The 21,589-nt window shown below is 39.6% G+C and overlaps 1 protein-coding gene across 8 annotated transcripts in view; it reads right to left on the reverse strand.

Annotated features, from left to right (window-relative positions):
• Mob2 (MOB kinase activator 2) overlaps positions 1-21,589 on the reverse strand; it is a 68,380-nt gene that overhangs the window by 7,449 nt on the left and 39,342 nt on the right. For 3 of the 8 annotated variants that reach the window (XM_076765993.1, XM_076765985.1, XM_076765976.1), the window contains exons 1-3: positions 20,797-20,877; positions 9,344-9,554; positions 8,635-9,277 (exon numbers count right to left, since the gene is read on the reverse strand). The exons of 2 other annotated variants lie outside the window; for them this stretch is intronic. In XM_076765993.1, the coding sequence (XP_076622108.1) occupies positions 8,635-8,816 (182 nt within the window). In that variant the 5' untranslated portion in view covers positions 8,817-9,277; positions 9,344-9,554; positions 20,797-20,877. Of the gene's footprint in view, positions 1-8,634; positions 9,278-9,343; positions 10,358-17,106; positions 17,389-20,796; positions 20,878-21,589 lie in introns of those variants that run through there. 3 more of the 8 variants (XM_076765977.1, XM_076765978.1, XM_076766012.1) reach the window with 3 other exon arrangements.

The following is a 21,589-nucleotide window of genomic DNA, read 5'->3' on the forward strand; positions in this document are numbered from 1 at the left end:
TTATAGGGAAACGTAACGCACGATTCGCTTGAAATTACATTCCATTGATTCCGGGTGTAATTGACGGCTAATTATCGACGAGACGTTACTCGTCACGGAACGTTTCGAGCCATCTGTTGATTTCTTATCTGCGCATGTAAATAAATCTGCAAGAGTGGCCATTTTTGTAACTTTACTTGCTCGTAAAACATTCGATATTTCTAGGTTAGTTTAATGAGAACAAAACCAAGAAATATATTTTTTGCATTGAAAAAAAAATCCCCTATCTTAATATTTTGGTATCAAAAGCTGAATGTCTCTTCAGACAACACCTGCAGAGTTTTAAGAGAAGAATAGTAGGTTTTCATTATCATTTTGAAAGCGTAATTATATCTTGAGCGTTTATTGTGCCCCTAAGAAAGGTGAAGGGAAGTTTCGCCCCAAACTATTCCACTGGTCTCGGCAATCTCTTTTGATTTCTATAACCCCGATTCTGAATGAATTATTACGCCGACGCTGAGAGTTTTACTTCGCTTAATGCACTCGATGCATTGTCTCATTTTACGGCTTGTACCTGTGGATCTACCGCTATTGAAATATTATTTTAAATTAATGCAACTTATACCGTTCTTCCCCAACTTTCCTATCACCTGCAATTAATCTAAACCGTGGCTTAACACGATACGAATCGCGTTTAATGATAAAAGTGTTTTTGAAATTTTCCTTATAGGTCAAACGGCGACCATTTTTGTTTCCTTATCGAGGTATAGTTGCAAAGAGGGAAAAATTTTAATGGGGGATTCTAGAGGCCAAAATAAGACGAAAATCAAAAATAGCAATTTGTTGATGGAGGCTTCGTTAAAAAGTTCTTAACGTTTAAAGTTCCACCCTTAATGAATTTTTTTCTCGAAAGTGCGTAGGATTTCGAGGGTATGTGTAATGACCAAAAATTATTGTAATTGACCCCTGCAACCGAAAATAATTTTTTTAGAATGATTTGAAAAATTTTTTTCCCGTCGAAAAATTTCACACCTTCTCGAATTTTTTTCTCGAAAGTGGTTAGGATTTCGGGGGTATGTCTAATGACCAAAAATGCTTGCAATTGGCCCCTGTAACTAAATATAATTTTTTTAGTATGATTTGAAATATTTTAATTTCACCTAAAAATTTCACACCTTCTCGAATTTTTTTCTCGAAAGTGAGTAGGATTTCGAGGGTATGTCTAATGACCAAAAATGCTTACAATTGACCCCTATAACTAAATATAATTTTTTTAGTATGATTTGAAATATTTTAATTTCGCCTAAAAATTTCACACCTTCTCGAATTTTTTTCTCGAAAGTGCGTAGGATTTCGAGGGTATGTGTAATGACCAAAAATTATTGTAATTGACCCCTGCAACCGAAAATAATTTTTTTAGAATGATTTGAAAAATTTTTTCCCCGTCGAAAAATTTCACACCTTCTCGAATTTTTTTCTCGAAAGTGCGTAGGATTTCGGGGGTATGTGTAATGACCAAAAATTATTGTAATTGACCCCTGCAACCGAAAATAATTTTTTTAGTATGATTTGAAATATTTTAATTTCGCCTAAAAATTTCACACCTTCTCGAATTTTTTTCTCGAAAGTGCGTAGGATTTCGAGGGTATGTGTAATGACCAAAAATTATTGTAATTGACCCCTGCAACCGAAAATAATTTTTTTAGAATGATTTGAAAAATTTTTTCCCCGTCGAAAAATTTCACACCTTCTCGAATTTTTTTCTCGAAAGTGCGTAGGAATTCGAGGGTATGTCTAATGACCAAAAATGCTTGCAATTGGCCCCTGTAACTAAATATAATTTTTTTAGTATGATTTGAAATATTTTAATTTCACCTAAAAATTTCACACCTTTTCGAATTTTTTTCTCGAAAGTGCGTAGGATTTCGAGGGTATGTGTAATGACCAAAAATTATTGTAATTGACCCCTGCAACCGAAAATAATTTTTCCAAAACGATTTGAAATTTTTGAATTTAATTGTTAAGAACTTTTTAACGAAGCCTCCATCAACAAATTGGTATTCTTGATTTTCGTCTTATTTTGGCATCTAGAATCTTCCATTAAAATTTTCCCGAGGGTTGGCCGAACACCCTGTATTACGGCTCGCCGATGGAAAACAAATTACAGGACAGTATGGAACTCGAAAAAGCAATTTCATTCCGGGACGAAGGACAATATTACGGTGGCCTAAATGCACTCCACTTTAGAGGCAGCTCCGCGCCTCGATTTTCCGTGGCATTTCCTCTTCCTCCACGAGTTTTGGAACACGTTCAAGCTCATTAGCCTGGTATCGTTAATACCGCCAGCAATATGTTGCTAGAATGTTACCACATTCGCGTCGATTCTCCCCTTCGTCTGTCCACTAAGCGCGACGAGGCAATAAAATTTAGGTGCACCGACAAGAGGATCGATTTCACGGAACGTCATCCACCGTTCGAGCATTTGTTAACTAAGTTCCGTACGAACAAAATAAACGAAATATAAGAATTGTGGATCGTTTGATTTTCCCCAACAAACGCGATAGATCTTAATTGCCTATCGTCACGACGAGGTTAAGTAAATAGTTGCAATCGTTAAAAAAACACTCGCGGCTTGCGAGGGGACGAAACTTCAGATAGAGAGCTGAAATACGACCCGTACGGTTTTCAGGTAATCGCGAGGCTCTGGTAAGGTTGTTCCGAAATGTTTTGGTGCACTTGAGGAGAAGAGGCGCGACAGAAGTGCATCGCCTCCTCCGCCTGTCCGCTCGGGTGTCTTGTAATTAGCAAGTTTCCATCTAGCAGCCTCTGAAATTGTAGCGTTTCACGAACTGTATCACGTTCCTCGGAAAACGAAACTCGCTGTCTGTACAGACCTAATTTAGCTTACGCGAAATTAAACTGAAATTTAACCGAGCATAACTGCCACCTAGTCATAATTAACCGAATTTTGACTCGACCCTCGGCCAAATATCATTGCCGGCTAACCTAAACTTGGACCTCGTCGAATTCGACAGAATCTAACCGGAAAATAATCTCAAATCTAATTCAACACGATGCGATATAACCTAAAATCCGATTCGATCTGATTGAACGCGACTGCTGTTCAACCTAACCTAACCAATTGTCTTGTACGATACAGATATATGCAATTATACTATAAAACGCAGGTTATTCAACCCTGGTTATTATGTTTTTATCCGTTCGACATCTCTGGGATTCCCATACTCTATTAATTTATGTTCAAGTTCCGAGTTTTCTCACTGTTATTGTACCCTAACTAACCTAACAGAATCCTACTTGAGCAATGTCTAAACCCAACGGTAACTTAACACATTAACGACGGGGCATTTTTCCAAATAGAATTCCTTCGACGTGTGTATACTAAAAATGTGATAAATATTTCTGGAATTAACATAGTTTATTAAAATTTTCAGCAACCATACATATGTGGATAATAGAATTTTTTGTCGTAGAACGAGAATACTCGTTTCTCGTCGGTAATGTGTTAACTGAATTAAAACGAAGTCCAATCGAACCTAACCTATCCGACCACGAATCTAATATTACGTCTAAGATGGCGTTTGAATGAAATGTCCCAACAGGCGCTTAGATACGTATCGCTCGCGGCTGCGACGAAACCAAGGTTTTTGAGACCCTGCCAAATAATAAAATACACGTTCGACCATCGGAGAGTAACTCGCGGTCTGAATGGTTTAATTAAGCTTTACCGGAACTGAGTTGAAGTAACGTTCCCTGATCCGCGAACCGACGACCCCTTAATCCACGTTTAACTAAAATGGAAGCCGCGTAATAACTTGGTATCCTACCCAAAAGCCAACCGCTGATGGTTTTCTGGGTATTTTGCATAACGATGGATGGGTAGTTGAACTATTTCGGGAAGAATTCGGAATAAATTTGAAACTTAACAAATGTCCACCAATTAAGACCGTGTTACGCTTGATGGCGCTAATTTTCCAACGGGGACGAATAAATTATCAGTAATGGGGCACGAGAAATGCGTGCTGGATTTTTAATTGCGACGTATGACATATTTTATTAAAGTTGCGTTACAGTCGTCTTCTTTTTGAAAGGAAAAAAGAGTATTTATATTTTAATTAAAATTCACGGCTCGTCGCGTTGCAATGGGATTTGCTCCGCCATTACAGCGCACACGTGGCGCGTTTCACGTCCAATTAACTACGGAAAGGTGATAAACCAAGGTTTCGTTGAGAGTTTACTTGGAATCAAATTATTACTAATTTATCTATTCCCCGTGGTTAAATTTTTATTGAACAGAAATTTTCTACTTTTATAAATATTTATCTATTAATAAATGTGATACTTTGGTTACTACAATTGTAAATAGAGACATTATTTTTAACCCATCGTTAAGTTAATCTCTGGAAGTACTGTTATGAAACGATTATCTCTGCTTTTAACCTATTATTTGTGTTTCGATTCAGTTTAAGCTTAAATGGAAACAGACACGAAGCTACCAGTATCCTAGTTAGTCAATGCCTGGATGATCCGTGTTCTCCGTTGTAATTGCGCTTCATGAACAGTGACTGTACTAATCGCGTCGTGTACAGAACATTTCGTCTTTAATCGACTGGCACGGGTCTGCTAATCAGATTAACGAATTATCGGATTTGTACGAACGGACGAACGGGTCTCGAACGCTTCCCGGCTCCGTTCAATTCGCATTTAATCTATCACCAAGTCTTCGACGGACATTTCCCTGTTCTCGTCCCGCCGCTCGCATTCCTAAGGACAAATGAGGCTTCTTAATTGATTAAAGTTCCTTTATTCCGTCATATCCTGCGCATACTTCTAACCCAGACAGATGGGAGTCACTTTTTCATGTTCAACGCCTGTGCTCGTTCGTTCGGAATCAGATTACCTCTCCTAACCTTGTTTCACTCCTATTGACAGAAGATAACTTTCTGAGAATGAACCGTACGCAATTAACGTTCCGAGATTGCTCATTTGCAATCTTGGAAACTTTTCGAGTAATCGTATAATACTAATTTGTAGTGTAGACGATTCTAATTTCTTTATACAATAGTCTAATTATCGTTTAATTGTGAGAAGCATCTGAACCAAGCTCCGCTGGTTCCTCCGACAGACTCGAGCACACCGCCACCTAGCGGTTTCACTGACGAGCTACGAATTTTTATATCCGTAACCTAAACCCACCTGTTTTTAGAAATAAACTATTCAATTCGCTTAATGTCACTTTGAAAGTTTGTAAATGTACTGGGATTCGATCGAGAAAATATGTAGAAATAAATTGAGTCGCTAAATGGTATACTTAAGAAGTTTGTGCCGTGAAATTATGAGAATTAAGGTTGGCAATATCACCGAGAATCACGAGGACAGGAGGGAGACTTCTCTGTTCCACGTTTGCAACTTGGTGAATTCTTATTGCAACTTCTCATGTTTCTTACCTTTAAAATATCTTGCAACAATATACAGGGTGTTCGGCCATTCCTGGGAAAAATTTTAATGGAAGATTCTAGAGGCAAAAATAAGACGAAAATCAAGAATATCTATTTCTTGACTGAAGCTTCGTTAAAAAGCTATTAAAAAATTAAATTAAAAAATTTGAAATCGTACTAAAAAAATTATATTTAGTTACAGGGGTCAATTACAAGAATTTTTGATCATTAGGCATACCTTCGAAATCCTACCCACTTTCGAGAAAAAAATTCGAGAATATGTAAAATTTTTAGACGAAATTAAAAAATTTCAAATCATACTAAAAAAATTATATTTAGTTACAGGGGTCAATTACAAGCATTTTTGGTCATTAGACATATCCTCGAAATCTTACCCACTTTCGAGAAAAAAATTCGAGAATATGTGAAATTTTTAGACGAAATTAAAAAATTTCAAATCGTACTAAAAAAATTATATTTAGTTACAGGGGTCAATTACAATCATTTTTGGTGAATAGACCTGCCCCCGAAATCCTACGCACTTTCGAGAAAAAAATTCAGTTCGATCGTAACTTTAAACGTTAATAATTTTTTAACGAAGCCTCGATCAACAAATTGGTATTCTTGATTTTCGTCTTATTTTGGCCTCTAGAATGTTCCATTAAAATTTTCCCAGGGGTAGCTGTACACCCTGTATAACTGTATATTCTATGGAAGAGTGTAACCGGATCCTACCTTGCAGTTCTTGTACAATGTTCGTCAGAAAATAATAACACTGGCTAAGAAATGTTAAACAATAATTTGTATTCTTCATAATCATGCTTTTAAAATCACAGAATGTTTTAAGGTTTTTATCTTGTAGATGAGCTTTTAATGTCTTATCGTGTACAGCTGCCTGATCAGCTTCCTGCCAATCGTGAAACGCTAATCGCATGCAATATAACGGGGAGCCACAAAATTCAGCCACGTCTACGCTTGTCAATGCATCCGGACACCTTTCCTCTATGAAGCTCATGCCGCTGGAAAGAAGCTACGCTTGTTTGGAGAAAACTGGCCCAACTCGTTCTTTCCCACGAATTCTCGCCGTCGTTCGCCTTTCCAATTAATTAAACGCTCGTAACTTTCTTCGACGTTTCGACCAGTTTTTACCAGAAATCGCCATCTAAATTGCTAAACACATTCACTCGTCTCTAGAGACAAGTTTCCCAGACGATTAAAATCTCTACTCTGATCTATTTAATGGAAATTAACGTTACGGTTCTCGGACCTGTTGGCTGCCTCGAGAAAAGTTCACCTTATATCGTGCAATTAGCTTAATCGATCGCGAGTCACGTTAAAAGAAAGAAACAACTAACGAGTTATGGCAAGTCGTGGATAATCGGGAGAAAAATAAGTGTATTTTAATACGATCGGATAAGTTTCTAGCGTGTTCGTCCGAGCACTAGCGATCGTATCGAACGCGGGCATTTAATCGCAGCCGGGGGCTGTGTTACTCCCGACATTTTCTGGCTTAATGCGTTCCGTTTTTGTCGAGCTACTGGCACAGATAAGTTTCATGCATCTAAGGTCTCGTATTCGTGTTGATCTGAAAAACTTAATTGCGACGATCGTTCCGAACTGTCGAACGTAACGAGAAACATCGACTGTTTACGGGTGCACGAAGCGTGGCTGCCGAAGTGGGCGGTCCTTGGGCACGCGATGCGCAAGGTAGCTGCGCGGACGTGCGTTTCGTGCATCCGTGGCGATGGAACGACATTGTTGCGCCCACGCGCTTTCGAAAACATTTTCATCGTTTGGAATTGTACGTACACCACTGTCCACGTGTTTTGAGGCCGCTGCATTGCTAATTGTACATTATAATTTTAAAGCAGGTTGGGCTCAAATTTATAGACGGTAGTGTACGCCCAACAGACGGACATCGTCTTTGAATTTAAACCGTACAACTTCCAATTTCGCGAACGAATCCTTTTTTTTATTGATTCGCGTACCCTGCAATTCCTTGAAAACCGTCGGTTCCGTTCCATCCGGCAATATACATTCGGTCCTTCGATTCCTTCGCCGAGCAAGCGTTGATTCCCCTCGATTTCCATCGGCGAAAGATCGAAAAATGTGTCGAATCAAATCCCGTTACGATAACGGGTCGTTCGGTCGCGTGATTTCGTCAAAATGGAAACAGAAAGACATCTACGATCGACCAGCGAAGCGCTAAACGAGAAACACCTCGTTCCTCGGTGCGTGATCAGAGAACTATGCCATGCAAAAACATAATTAACGATTTTCAGCCGGCCATACACAGAGATGTAACAAGGTTGACCTGGAAATCGGTGTTCAACTGCAAAACGGGCTGATTTTCCATCTCGAAACTGATTCGAACGATAAAATAACTTTTGCCCGTGGGCGAGCCCTTTGGAAAAAGATATTCCCACGGACAGAAATTATTTTTATTCGTTCCAAAGACGAATCGTCCCGTTTTTAATTGTACTGTCATTTTCGGCCAACTCTTCGTACAAAGTGTAAAATTAACAGCTGTTACAGATATATTCTGAGACTAGCCTGTAACATCTACGATTTTACACTTGGTACACAGAGGACATCCACGGACGGAAGAATCTCAATTTTTGCCAAAAAAAAGGTTCCAGTAAACGTTACATCGGAGATACTTTCTCGCAATACTGACAAAAAGTAACAATAAATACACTTTCCTTTTAATAGAACTGTTTCAGAGATAAACATATCATGGGATACTTGATAAACGAGTAACGAAGAAGTATTTCCGAAGATGTGTCTATTGGGACAATTTTTACTACAAATTGCTCACCCTATATTCGTTCGAATATGCGTTCAGGCAAAAGAATTTGGCCGTCCAAGGTTACTCCCCTCCCACTAGTGGAGGGGTAGCGAACATGTTACTCCCCCTCGTGGGACAGCAGACATGTTAATAATCCTAAGTGTCGTAAGGATTCCTACGGCGACGACCGTCGGTAAAGAACGTTCCTTCTTGACCCACAGGAGAGATTAGAAGTGGCGGGGCGTATACAATTCCGGTGGAGGGAGTGAAAGTAGACGGTGGCCGGGTGGCCTTGAACGGCCAAATCATCTCGCCTATACTCGGGTTTCTTTCGTTCGAGGACATGTCGTGGACGCATATACATACACATAGAGATCTAGACGTGATGGAACTAGACGAGGGACTCACGCGACAAACTCGCCGAAGAACCTGATCTTCCTGTGGCAGGTGTCGAGGAGGGAAAGACGCGAGGAGACGTTGGACCCGCTGGCGGCGGCGCCGTGATGCACCGGCGTCGGCGGCGCCGACAGGGTCGAGGACGTCGAGGCGGAAGAGTCCTGGAGGACGACGCGCGCCGGTGAGCGCAGCATCGCCGTCGTGGTGATCGTCGTAGTGGAGGACGATCTCTTCGGCGCCCCGTCCTCGTGCCCGAGGATCTTTTCACGTACGCTGGGTATGCACCAAATCTTGTTCGGTTCTCATTGAACACCGCCCGCGACACCTAATCGCCTGGTGTTCACACCCGTATACGATTTCCCCGACGAACCACCTCCCAGACCGTTCCAAGCCTTATTCCTCGGAGAATGTTCACTCTGGGTTATATCGTACTTTTATCGACGAGTCTTCGAAAAGTTTTAGAAGCATCATTCTCGTTTGTTCTTCGACCACGTTACTGGGAGTGCACCGTTCGCGACATCCTCTTCTGGGGCACGTTGAAAAGGGACATCTGCTCTTCGTTCAGCGTCGTTGGGTATCGATGGAGGCCAAGGAACCGTAGTTTCGTAGACGAATCGTGCTTCGACGATTACTCTTAAACTTCGTAACGGGTATTCTGGGGAACAATCGTTGCTCGTTGTTTAACTGACATTCCTCGTGAAGGAAGATATTCGGTGCTCACCTAACGGGACTTCCTTAGTTAGGAGTTAACGATAATATAAAAAGAAACATATTAAAAATATTCCACTGTTCGATTGACTTTAATGTAACTGCACTTCGTCGACGGAACTTCGTTTGTTATTTGCGCGATTAACGGGGGTTTCCGGACCCGTAGATCGTAGCGTTTATATCGCGTAATGCTTAGGAAGACTGAGAGAAGTCGAGTGGAACGCCTGCGTGGAACAAATATCGTGACACACGCGCTGAATAGGCGGAAACAGTGGCGGTGACCACACTGGTTTCGTCTACGCGGGGTCGAACTCTTCCTTACAAGCGGGGAATACTCTACGTGACGCTGAACGAAGAAACTACAGCGAAACAAATTACACTCGAGAGCAGAGATGGGCGAATTCTGTATAAATCAATATTTCGATTGCTTTCAAACGTTATTTGAAATAGTTATTTCTTATATTCGTTTTGTATAAAATCCGGTCGGAGGTCTCCAATATCGTATTCCGCAATATCGCGGTGAATCCGATGATTTTGTCTTGGGAAAACGTAAAAGAAAATTCGCATTAGTCGCGTAACCGTCCGATATCGTCTACCCCGGGACAGCGTCGGGCTGGAAGAGGGAAACGCTTCGGAAAACAAAAGGAAACGACACGCCGCACGTGTTCCTCGAAGCGGGGAATGTGCCACGGGGACGATCGCGCGATTACGATTCTCCCGTGGCTGTTTCCACTTGCCCGTATTTCCCTCCCTCTGGGCCAGAAATGCGGAGGAATTTTTCGAATATGCGCCGCTGGACCAGCGCCAAATATTCGGACGCGACCGCGTGACTTCGTCGCAGATTGCTTTCGGTTATCTTCGGAGAATCGAAACGCGACGCTGCTTAACCCCAGAAAGCACTAATGGCGGACGGTGGGTTCTCGAGTTTCTCGTTCGCGTAAAATCAACTAACCCGAACTCCTCGACGTAAAAAGTCGATCAACTTAATCTAGCGACGATTATTCTCGGTTGAAAAAATAATCTATATACAGGGTGTTCGGCCACCCTTGGGAAAAATTTTAATGGGAGACTTTAAAGGCCGAAATAAAACGGAAATCAAGGATATAGATTTCTTGACCGAGGCTTCGTTAAGAAGTTAGTAAAAAATTTTATATCGTTCTGAAAAAATTATTTTTGGTTTCAGGGGTCAATTACAAGCATTTTTGGTGAACAGACCTATCCTCGAAATCCTATCCATTTTCTAGAAAAAAATTCGAGTAGGTGGACAAATTTTTCGGCGAAATTAAAATATTTCAAATCGTTTTGGAAAAATTATTTTCTATTGTGGAAGTCGATTACAATCATTTTTGGTGAACAGACATACCCCTGAAATCCTATCCACTTTTGAGAAAAAAATTCAAGAAGATACTGAAATTTTTGGATGAAATTAAGAAATTTCAAATCGTTCTGGAAAAATTATATTTAGTTTGAGGGATCAATTACAAACATTTTTGGTGAACAGACATACCCCTGAAATCCTATCCACATTCGAGAAAAAAATTCGTATAGATAGTGAAATTTTTAGACGAAATTAAAAAATATCAAATCGTAATAAAAAAATTATATTTAGTTTCAGGGTTCAATTACAAGCATTTTTGGTGAATAGACATACCCCCGAAATCCTATCCACTTTCGAGAAAAAAATTCGAATAGATAGTGAAATTTTTGGACGAAATTAAAAAATTTCAAATCATACTAAAAAAATTATATTTAGTTTCAGGGGCCAATTACAAGCATTTTTGGTAAATAGACATACCCCCGAAATCCTATCCACTTTCGAGAAAAAAATTCGAATAGATAGTGAAATTTTTAGACGAAATTAAAAAATATCAAATCGTAATAAAAAAATTATATTTAGTTTCAGGGTTCAATTACAAGCATTTTTGGTGAATAGACCTATCCTCGAAATCCTATCCATTTTCTAGAAAAAAATTCGAGTAGGTGGACAAATTTTTCGCCGAAATTAAAATATTTCAAATCGTTTTGGAAAAATTATTTTCTATTGTGGAAGTCGATTACAATCATTTTTGGTGAACAGACATACCCCTGAAATCCTATCCACTTTCGAGAAAAAAATTCGAGAAAATACTGAAATTTTTGGACGAAATTAAGAAATTTCAAATCATACTAAAAAAATTATATTTAGTTTCAGGGGTCAAATACAAGCATTTTTGGTGAATAGACATACCCCCGAAATCCTGCGCATTTTCAAGAAAAAAATTGAATACCAGCGGAACTTTAAACGTTAATAACTTTTTAACGAAGCCTCCATCACCAAATTGGTATTCTTGACTTTCGTCCTATTTTGGCCTCCAAAATCTCCCATTACAATTTTTCCCAGGGTAAACAAGTATTCAAAAATTGTTCTTGCAAAAAAATTCCTAGAAAAAGGCTCGGGAATTGACTTTCTAATTGCAGGAACAGTGATCCGTAAATTATTTAACAATTCCTCCACGAGTTTCTATGACTTGGAATCGATAAGACGCCCCATACTCGCAGTCCAATAAACAACCGACTGACCCGATTGAATTAGTCATGAGGACATAGCGCCGTAGTCCGCGCCCTTCGCTCCTTCCGCACGCTGTATCCGAAGAGCCCTTAGAATTGGAATTTATTCTTTTCGCGACGCCAGCAGTTCGCCGGGAGTCGGTGCAAATGAAGTTGGTAAACCTTTCTAACTCAGCGATCTCGAGAGCCTTATTGATTCAGAGTAAATTTCGCCCGTCCACGGCCGTCCCGCCTCTCGCGTGAAATAAATTTTTAAAAATACCTCGCGCGAAACGATACAAGAGAAATTCTGAAATCCAACTGCTTCCCACTAAAAAGTTTCGCCACAACGCCGTGAGACCCGTGTATCGGGTTTCATCGATTCCGGCTCGACGGCGACGAGTTCTCTTTCGCGAGAATTTATCGATCGATAAACGGACGAGTGTTTAGCGGGAGCGTTTAAAGAATCTCGAGCTTCCGGAGAGGAGCATTATTCCGGCGCTAAAAGTCTGATTATTTTTTCATGCGTTACAAACCGGGCAGCGGCGTGCAGCGATAAAACGAGCGAGTCGTTATTTACGAAACGGAACGATGCTTTTGTAACTAGGCGAGCGGTTAATTCTTTCTTTTTTCCTCTCGAATCGAAATAACACAGCGTTACGTTTCCACGGCGGGCAGCTCTCCGTTCGTAATCCGTGGCTTCCGACTGCACGCGTGCTGAGACGGAAATAACCAGCGTGCATCGAACGTAAGCACGACCATAAATTCGGCCGGATTTATCGACCCCTCAAGCGCGATTAAAGAAATGCTCGAGTATCTACATTCCGTACAAAGTGCCCCCGTACCCTCGATATTTATCGCCAACGTTTCCACGGTAGCTTCTGCCTCTTTACGGAATTTCCCGATGGAAGACGACAGACACTCTTTAACCCCACGATACGATGGTTGGGTCAATCTTGACCTAAACTAATATCTTATCGTTCTATTTCAAACTTACGCGTTTGCAATTTAGCGAACTAAGAGAACACCTCGATAAAAGTAACGAAATCCAGTCCTCTCGGTGACTTTTAACGAGTATGCTTAGAGACCAACGACATTCGATCATCGGTATTCTCGTCGAAAGCCAGCGGGGATATAGATAGATTTTTCGTGGACAGAAAGCAAGGTCGCCTCCAACAGTGGCAACAAAACAATTTACATAACCGAAGAGCGAAAGCGTCGAGACGCCTGTTGGTGCGGTAATTGGATGAAAGTATTAACGACGATACGACGCAATGTGACGCAAAACAAGGATTTTCGAGCGTCGTACAAATCGAATCATCCGGCGTCGCGTCGGCGAGCGACCGTTTCGTCGTTAAAAATTTCCGCGATGGCGGCGCGAGGGAACTCCGGGGGAGTCTTCGTCGCGATCGATCGCTCCGTCGATCGAAATTTACGCTCAGCCGAACGTCTCATTAACTCCACGACGTTAGAAGCAAGCTTGTTTTCCTTCCCCAACGTACAAAGAAACAGAGCGCTTGATTTTCGAATATTAATCGTATTTAATACCAAAGTTCGACCATGAGTTTCCTCGTCAGACACGTCAGCGAATAAATTTGAATTTTCTGAATTTTACATTCGAACCACTTCCATAATTAGCGACACAGATAACTGTTAAATTCTTGGGACATCTGTCTGTCTGGTATTACGTAATCGAGCAGACATTGTGCAAGTTTAATAATCATCTCTAATTTACCTCGCGTAGATAATACGCGAAATGTAATAAATACATATAATTTCTTTCTCTCGCGCGTACTCAGACATTCCGAACTGAAACGAGGAGTAATTAATATTTGGATACTATAATATTCCATTCATTTCGCGTACTCTTTGCGAGCATTAATTCGTGCATTGGAATTTTAATCGAAACGACCAGCAAAAGGAACCGACGAATGCATTAATATATTTAAAAACAAGCCAGTACCATTTACAAACGTGGATGGTAATACGATAAAGCTGTTGTATCAATAAATTTAAACTTCGAATCGATACGAACGATAGAAATTAAATTAAATTTACTAATGGTTACATTACGGCTCTGTACAATTTATTTTCTGCATTCTGGCGGATAATATTTTTAAAATTCGAAAGATCACGGATTCTATTCCTTGGCAAAAGCAAAATGCCACGAGAAAGATATTGAAAATCGTTAGAATTTAACCTCTTCGACAGAAGTTTTATTAATTAACAAATCGAAAGGCATTGCACGCCTCCACGCTGGCATAATACAACCTCGTCTGTCTGCGATTGCAACCTCAGGCCATTGATATTCATTTTCCACGCTTAATCAAGGACACGTAACGACTGACAAATGGGCCACCAACAGCGACGATGACGTAAGGCAGTTTCGACCTTTCGACTAGTCTAAAATCATAGATATACTATATTATTCCACACGTCTGACATTTTCCTCTACTACCCGTGGATAGGACATTTAATTTTATGCAGACATTTAATTATGTTCAGCCACCCCTGCGCGAAATTTTAATGGGAGATTCTAGAGGCCAAAATAAGACGAAAATCAAGAATATCAATTTCTTGGCTGAGGCTTCATTAAAAAGTTACTAAAAAATTTCAAATCATTCTGAAAAAATTATTTTTGGTTGCGGGGCTCAATTACAATCATTTTTGGTCATTACGCATACCCTCGAAATCCTATCCATTTTCTAGAAAAAAATTCGAGGTGTGAAATTTTTAGACGAAATGAAAAAATGTCAAATCATACTAAAAAAATTATATTTAGTTTCAGGGGTCAATTACAAGCACTTTTGGTGAATAGACCTATCCCCGAAATCCTTTCCACTTTCGAGAAAAAAATTCGAGAAGGTGTGAAATTTTTAGGCAAAATCAAAAAATTTCAAATCATACTAAAAAAATTATATTTAGTTTCAGAGGTCAATTACAAGTACTTTTGGTGAATAGACCTATCCCCGAAATCCTATCCGCTTTCCAGAAAAAAATTCGAAAAGATGTGAAATTTTTCGACAAAATTAAAAAATTTCAAATCGTTCTGGAAAAATTATTTTCGATTGTGGGGGTCAATTGCAATCACTTTTGGTGAATAGACCTATCCCCGAAATCCTTTCCACTTTCGAGAAAAAAATTCGAGACGGTGTGAAATTTTTAGGCAAAATTAAAAAATTTCAAATCATACCAAAAAAATTATATTTAGTTTCAGAGGTCAATTACAAGCATTTTTGGTGAATAGACCTACCACCGAAATCCTACGCACTTTCGAGAAAAAAATTCGAGAAGATGTGAAATTTTTCGACAAAATTAAAAAATTTCAAATCGTTCTGGAAAAATTATTTTCGATTGTGGGGGTCAATTACAATCATTTTTGGTGAATAGACCTACCACCGAAATCCTTCCCATTTTTTAGAAAAAAATTCAATACTGGTGGAACTTTAAACTTTTTAATGAAGCCTCCATCAAGAAATTAGTATTCTAAAATTTCTCATCAAAATTTTTTCCAGAGGTGGCTGAACACCCTGTATAACACTCAGACGCGACTGTGTGCAAATATAATACTCAGTTTTTCGAAAACTGTGTTGCATGAAAAGCATGAGAACCCCTGGATTATAACGATTATTGCGTTGTCCGCGACAATTCTGATTTATGATCGATCGATACGGATTGTTTCGTCTACTCTATAGGAGCGCCACGAAGTTCAATTCTCGAGAGAATTGGGCGAGGGAAAATATTGAAGCACAAGTGGAAAAATACATACGCGGAACGATAAATAAAACAATGTTAAATAATCGTATTCGAAATAATCTGATTATTTCAGAGAAACTGTTTGTTGTCTTACTTTAGATATGTAAATTGTTAGTTTCCAAAGAACCGACGATCGATCAAAATTCCACGGAATCGATAAAATATACAAATGCGCGAATCGAATCGTATTCGATCGAGAGATCAATCTTCTTCGTTGGAATTCGAAGATACACATTCGGTGACACTCGAAGGAATTATTGCTCCACGTTCGAGCATTTCATTTTTCATACACCGTGACATCGAGAAACGTCTCGAGCAGTCGAGCACGAAGAAAAATTCCAACAATTTTCGCCCCGATACCGTTCTCCCATAGTCCGATTCCGAGAATAAATATTGTTAAAATACGAAAGGAATCGGAATCGACTGCAGAATATTTACCGTTAAGTACATTTAGGTTATAAAATCTAACCTTACTTTTAAAAACCCATTCTTTTACTGTACTTGATATATCGTAGTTGATTATTTACTTTTCGTTCGTTAAATACAGACGTGATGGATGAAAAAGTCACGTAGGCCTAACCTTACTTTTAAAAACCCATTCTTTCACTGTACTTGATTATCGTAATTATTTACTTTTCGTTCGTTAAATACAGTCGTGATGGATGAATAAATCACGTTCACCTAACCTAGACCTAACCTTACTTTTAAAAACCCATTCTTTCACTGTACTTGATTATCGTAATTATTTACTTTTCGTTCGTTAAATACAGTCGTGATGTATGAGAAAGTCACGTTCACCTAACCTAGACCTAACCTTACTTTTAAAAACCCATTCTTTCATTGTGCTTGATTATCGTAGTTATTTACTTTTCGTTTGTTAAATACAATCATGATGGATGAAAAAGTCACGTAGATCTAACCTTACTTTTAAAAACCCATTCTTTCACTGTACTTGATTATCGTAATTATTTACTTTTCGTTCGTTAAATACAGTCGTGATGGATGAATAAATCACGTTCACCTAACCTAGACCTAACCTTACTTTTAAAAACCCATTCTTTCACTGTACTTGATTATCGTAATTATTTACTTTTCGTTCGTTAAATACAGTCGTGATGTATGAAAAAGTCACGTTCACCTAACCTAGATCTAACCTTACTTTTAAAATTCTTTCACTGTACTTGATTATCGTAGTTATTTACTTTTCGTTTGTTAAATACAATCATGATGGATGAAAAAGTCACGTAGATCTAACCTTACTTTTAAAAACCCATTCTTTCACTGTACTTGATTATCGTAATTATTTACTTTTCGTTCGTTAAATACAGTCGTGATGGATGAAAAAGTCACATTCACCTAACCTAGACCTAACCTTACTTTCACTGTTCTTGATTATCGTAGTTATTTACTTTTCGTTCGTTAAATACAGTCGTGATGTATGAGAAAGTGACGTTCGCAGTTTAGGGGTTCTTGCAACTCTTAAAAATGGCAAACCTGTTAAAAACTGTTCGTATCGAGCCACTCGGATCCACTGATCGTCCCAAACAGTACTTCATAACGAGTATCACATGCCTATCGGACACTTCAGATGTTACCAACCCAACGAGCTGCGCCCATAAATCGTCGCCTCGATAGCGTTATTCATGCCGGACAATCGACAAGAACTGGCGGAGGAGACATCCGAGAAAAGATCGATAAATTATTTATACGCGAATCTAATTTTACCTTCTATTCAACTTTCAGGCAAAAGTGACGACAATCTCGACATCGATATTCCCGTGTTCAGATTCAGTGGCGCAGGGAAGCCATGAAACATTTTCCTAACAGTACTCCGAGTCTTCCTACGTGTGTCTATATTTATAAGTATAACAAATAACATTTTGTAAAAATTTTCCTCCCATAAACGAGGATACGGATCTGTTTGACTTTGTTTAACATTGTCAGTAGAAAGGGAAATCAATTTCAGGTTAAATAGTTGGTACTGTTGTATATGGAACTTAATATAGTCGCGTGGATCGTTCTGTATACAACCGATGCTCGTTCCGACTCAAGGTGAACGTTAAATCGGACGAGCAACGTCTAATAATAGAATTGCTCATCGTTTTTTTCGCGTCTCCTGGCGTTCCTCGTTCGTCACAAATCGACGGGTGACCACGTGTTCCCAAGCCACGACGATAAAACTCGGAATTTGTCCATGGAGAGAGGATCGAGTTTCGGTTAAGATAACGATTGAAACGTAACGCGGGTTTTAGCATAGCTAACGTTACTTTCAAAGAATCGTCGACCAGGATTTAATTCACGCCGATGCTCAGCCGTCGGATTGCCAGCCGGGGAGATTGGGTCTCGAAGAAATTCGATTCCAAGTTAAGAATACACAATCTAGCGACAGGCAGGAAGTTCTCTTGCATCCTTTTACCATGAAATTACGTGGAAATTGCTTTTCACCGTTAAACTCGATGACTGCTCGAATAGCGTTTCGTATCTAATTTCTTGGTTGCCCTTTATTCCTCGACCATGTAGCTGTACCGAGGGAACAGCATTACACGGCTGGGATGGAGTTTTCAGTGAAAACAACCACTGTAATGTTACGAACAATGCAATAAAATTGATCATATATACAGGGTGCTCGGCCACACCTGGGAAAAATTTTCAAATTGCCGTAACTCCTATAATAGTGAATATATTTCAATGAAACTTTTTTCTAAAGTAGAGCACATGGGTATCTACAAAAAAGTATTGGACAATTTTTCTGTAGGGCCTGGAACAAAACTATGAAAAATCAAAAATGAATTTGTAAGAAAAATCGACAGGGGGTAGGTGCCTATATTTTTCGGCGAAAATGAAAAGTTTCAAATCATTCTGGAAAAATTATTTTTAGTTGCAGGGGCCAATTACAAGCATTTTTGGTGAATAGACCTACCCCCGAAATCCTACCCAGTTTCTAGAAAAAAATTCGAGAAGTTGTGAAATTTTTCGACAAAATTAAAAAATTTCAAATCATACTAAAAAAATTATAATTAGTTTCAGGGGTGAATTACAAGCATTTTTGGTGAATAGACTTACCACTGAAATCCTATCCATTTTCTAGAAAAAAATTCGAGAAAGTACTGATATTTTTAGACGAAATTAAAAAATTTAAAATCATATTAAAAAAATTATATTTAGTTTCAAGGGTCAATTACAAGCATTTTTGGTCATTACACGTACCCCCGAAATCCTGTCCACTTTCGAGAAAAAAATTCAGTATGGTCGAAACTTTAAACGTTAATAACTTTTTAATGAAGCTTCCATCAACAAATTGGTATTCTTGATTTTCGTCTTATTTTGGCCTCTAGAACCCCCTATTCAAATTTTTCCCAAGGTTGGCCGACCACCCTGTATGCAATAAATAATACCAAATAATATTTGTAAAAAATCCCTATTATTAAGACTGCAATTTTTAATAAAATTTTGTACAACTCCGTCCTTTGCAACCATATTTTATTTTATCGAACGTAACACGAACTGAAGACCAACAATTGTCGGTTTACATTCCGAGCAAGTTTGAAACTGAAATCGGCCCAGCGAGAACGCGGACGAAACATTAATCTAGTCGAAACAAGAACTTCCTTCCACAAACGTTTCTCGTAACGAGTTTGTTAACTAATAGAAGGACTAACGGTCTGCTAGCAATTGCTCATGACAGGACCCTTCTTCGTACGTTCGTCGCCCAACGAAACACAAACTACTCGTATCGGTAATAAAAATAGGTCGAAGTTACGATTGCAATCGAATATTCAATTGCTGGTCTAGATATACTGGACACGACTATTAATTCCAGTTTAACACGTTTAGTGTCCACGCCTATTGGCGAACCCACTCGAATGTGCAGAAAATCGATGATTCTCGGTAGCAATAAATATTCAACCTTTTATTTTAAACAACCTGCATTATTATCTTCATAATATACCCGACGTTTTTCAATTTTCGAATAACTTTAAATTTGTACCCGTGATTATACAAATGGCGTAGAGAAGGAACTATCAAAACTCGATAAAAATATCTAGCGTTAATATTAATAAAAATTGTACTAGAAAACTGAACTATGTTTCAAATTGACTTAAAAAGAGTCAAGTGTTAACCTATTGTTATTCCGGTCACTGTACGGCTACCAATTGGGATAACGAAGTCAAACGCGATACAACTCTGTCAAGATTTTCAGCGAAGATAGCTACAACGATGCATCATGGCGCAAAGAGCCGAGTCTGGCCTCGTTTCATCACTGACAAGTTAAGACACTCGAGTACTCGGGGTACCGAAGTGCATCGAGTCCATTATAATTATCCGTGAAAATCAAATTTCCGCAGAGAAAATTCATCGTACTTGGCAAGATGTTCGGGCAAGGCAACTTCCATCGATACATCGCGGTGCAAGAAACAAAGTGCCCTAGTTTCGTCGTCAACATCTTCCCCCAGCGTCCTTAACCGAAGTGAACACTCGCGGAGCCTCTAACGTCGTTGCACGAACGAATTAACGAATTACGGGGGAAACACAGGCACACCGTCGACCGGTGATGCGTTTACGACCAAGAAAATTATTTTGGATACGCGGCAATTAATTAACACGAGCTTCGTCGACGTAGCTCGTAGGATATGCGATCGTACATTCCATAACAAAATAATCATTTAAATCTTCATCTAAGAATCACGAAGAACCTTCGAAACTTAACCTCTCGAGATCCTGGACCCTACGCGAACTATATTCGAACGAACAAATTGCAAAATGCCTTCGAGCTCATTCACGTGGAATCAAGATTGACTCTGGGAAAGCATTCGGTGCTCTACGTCGACGTGGTTCAACATCTTCGCCCTATCAAAACACTCCGACGGGGCCAACGTCAACGACGCATTCCGATGCGAAAAGGGAATCTGTCCCCGATATGTACTTCTCGAGGATGGTCGGAGTTAGCCAAACTCCGAGTCCACTTGGACTCGTTTCAAACGACAAGGGGGGTAGATTGAATGGAATCTCCAACGACTGTCCGACTGAATGAAAGGGAGAAAGAGAACGCGTCTCGTCCAAATGTTGGGGGAGGGTGGGGGGGCGTTCGAAATAGCCTTTTTGCCAACCGCGCGAAACCGTCGATCAGCACGCGGATGACAAACGATCTGGTCCAAGAGACGATTCCTCGCGCGATTATCGTACCGTGTCCGTTCACCGGCTTTCCATCGAGGAACCGACGGCACTCGACTCGACTGGACGCGTGTCTCCGTCGGGAGCTCGAACGCGACTGAAACAGACGTCCCTGCGTTCCCCCGCAACCTCTCGCTGCGTCGCGCGCCAGGCGCCGGGTGGGGGAGTGGGGGAGGAACTCGGAAGACCGTCCAGCCGTGGGACTCCCATCACCCGGAAACGAATGGACAAAGAAGACCAACGGTGTCTTTTCTTTAACCCTTTGGGGAACGAAACATTTCTGATATTTAATTCCAGGTGGTTCGAGCGCAATTTAGCTGCTATACAGGGTGTTCGGCCACCCCTGGGAAAAATTTTAATGTGGGATTCTAGAGAGATTCTAGAGAATACCAATTTGTTGATGGAGGCTTCGTTAAAAAGCTATTAAAAAATTAAATTAAAAAATTTCAAATCGTTCTGGAAAAATTATTTTCGTTTGCGGGGATCAATTACAATCATTTTTAGTCATTACACGTATCTCCGAAATCCTATCCACTTTCGAGAAAAAAATTCGAGGTGTGAAATTTTTAGACGAAATTAAAAAATTTCAAATCACACTAAAAAAATTATATTCAATTACAGGGGTTAATTACAAACATTTTTGGTGAATAGACATACCCTCGAATTCCTACGCACTTTCGAGAAAAAAATTCGAGAAGATGTGAAATTTTTCGACGGGGGAAAAAAATTTCAAATCGTTTTGGAAAAATTATTTTCGTTTGCGGGGATCAATTACAATCATTTTTAGTCATTACACGTATCTCCG

The sequence above is a fragment of the Colletes latitarsis genome, chromosome 1 (assembly GCF_051014445.1).
Source record: "Colletes latitarsis isolate SP2378_abdomen chromosome 1, iyColLati1, whole genome shotgun sequence".
NCBI classification, from domain to species: Eukaryota; Metazoa; Arthropoda; class Insecta; order Hymenoptera; family Colletidae; genus Colletes; species Colletes latitarsis.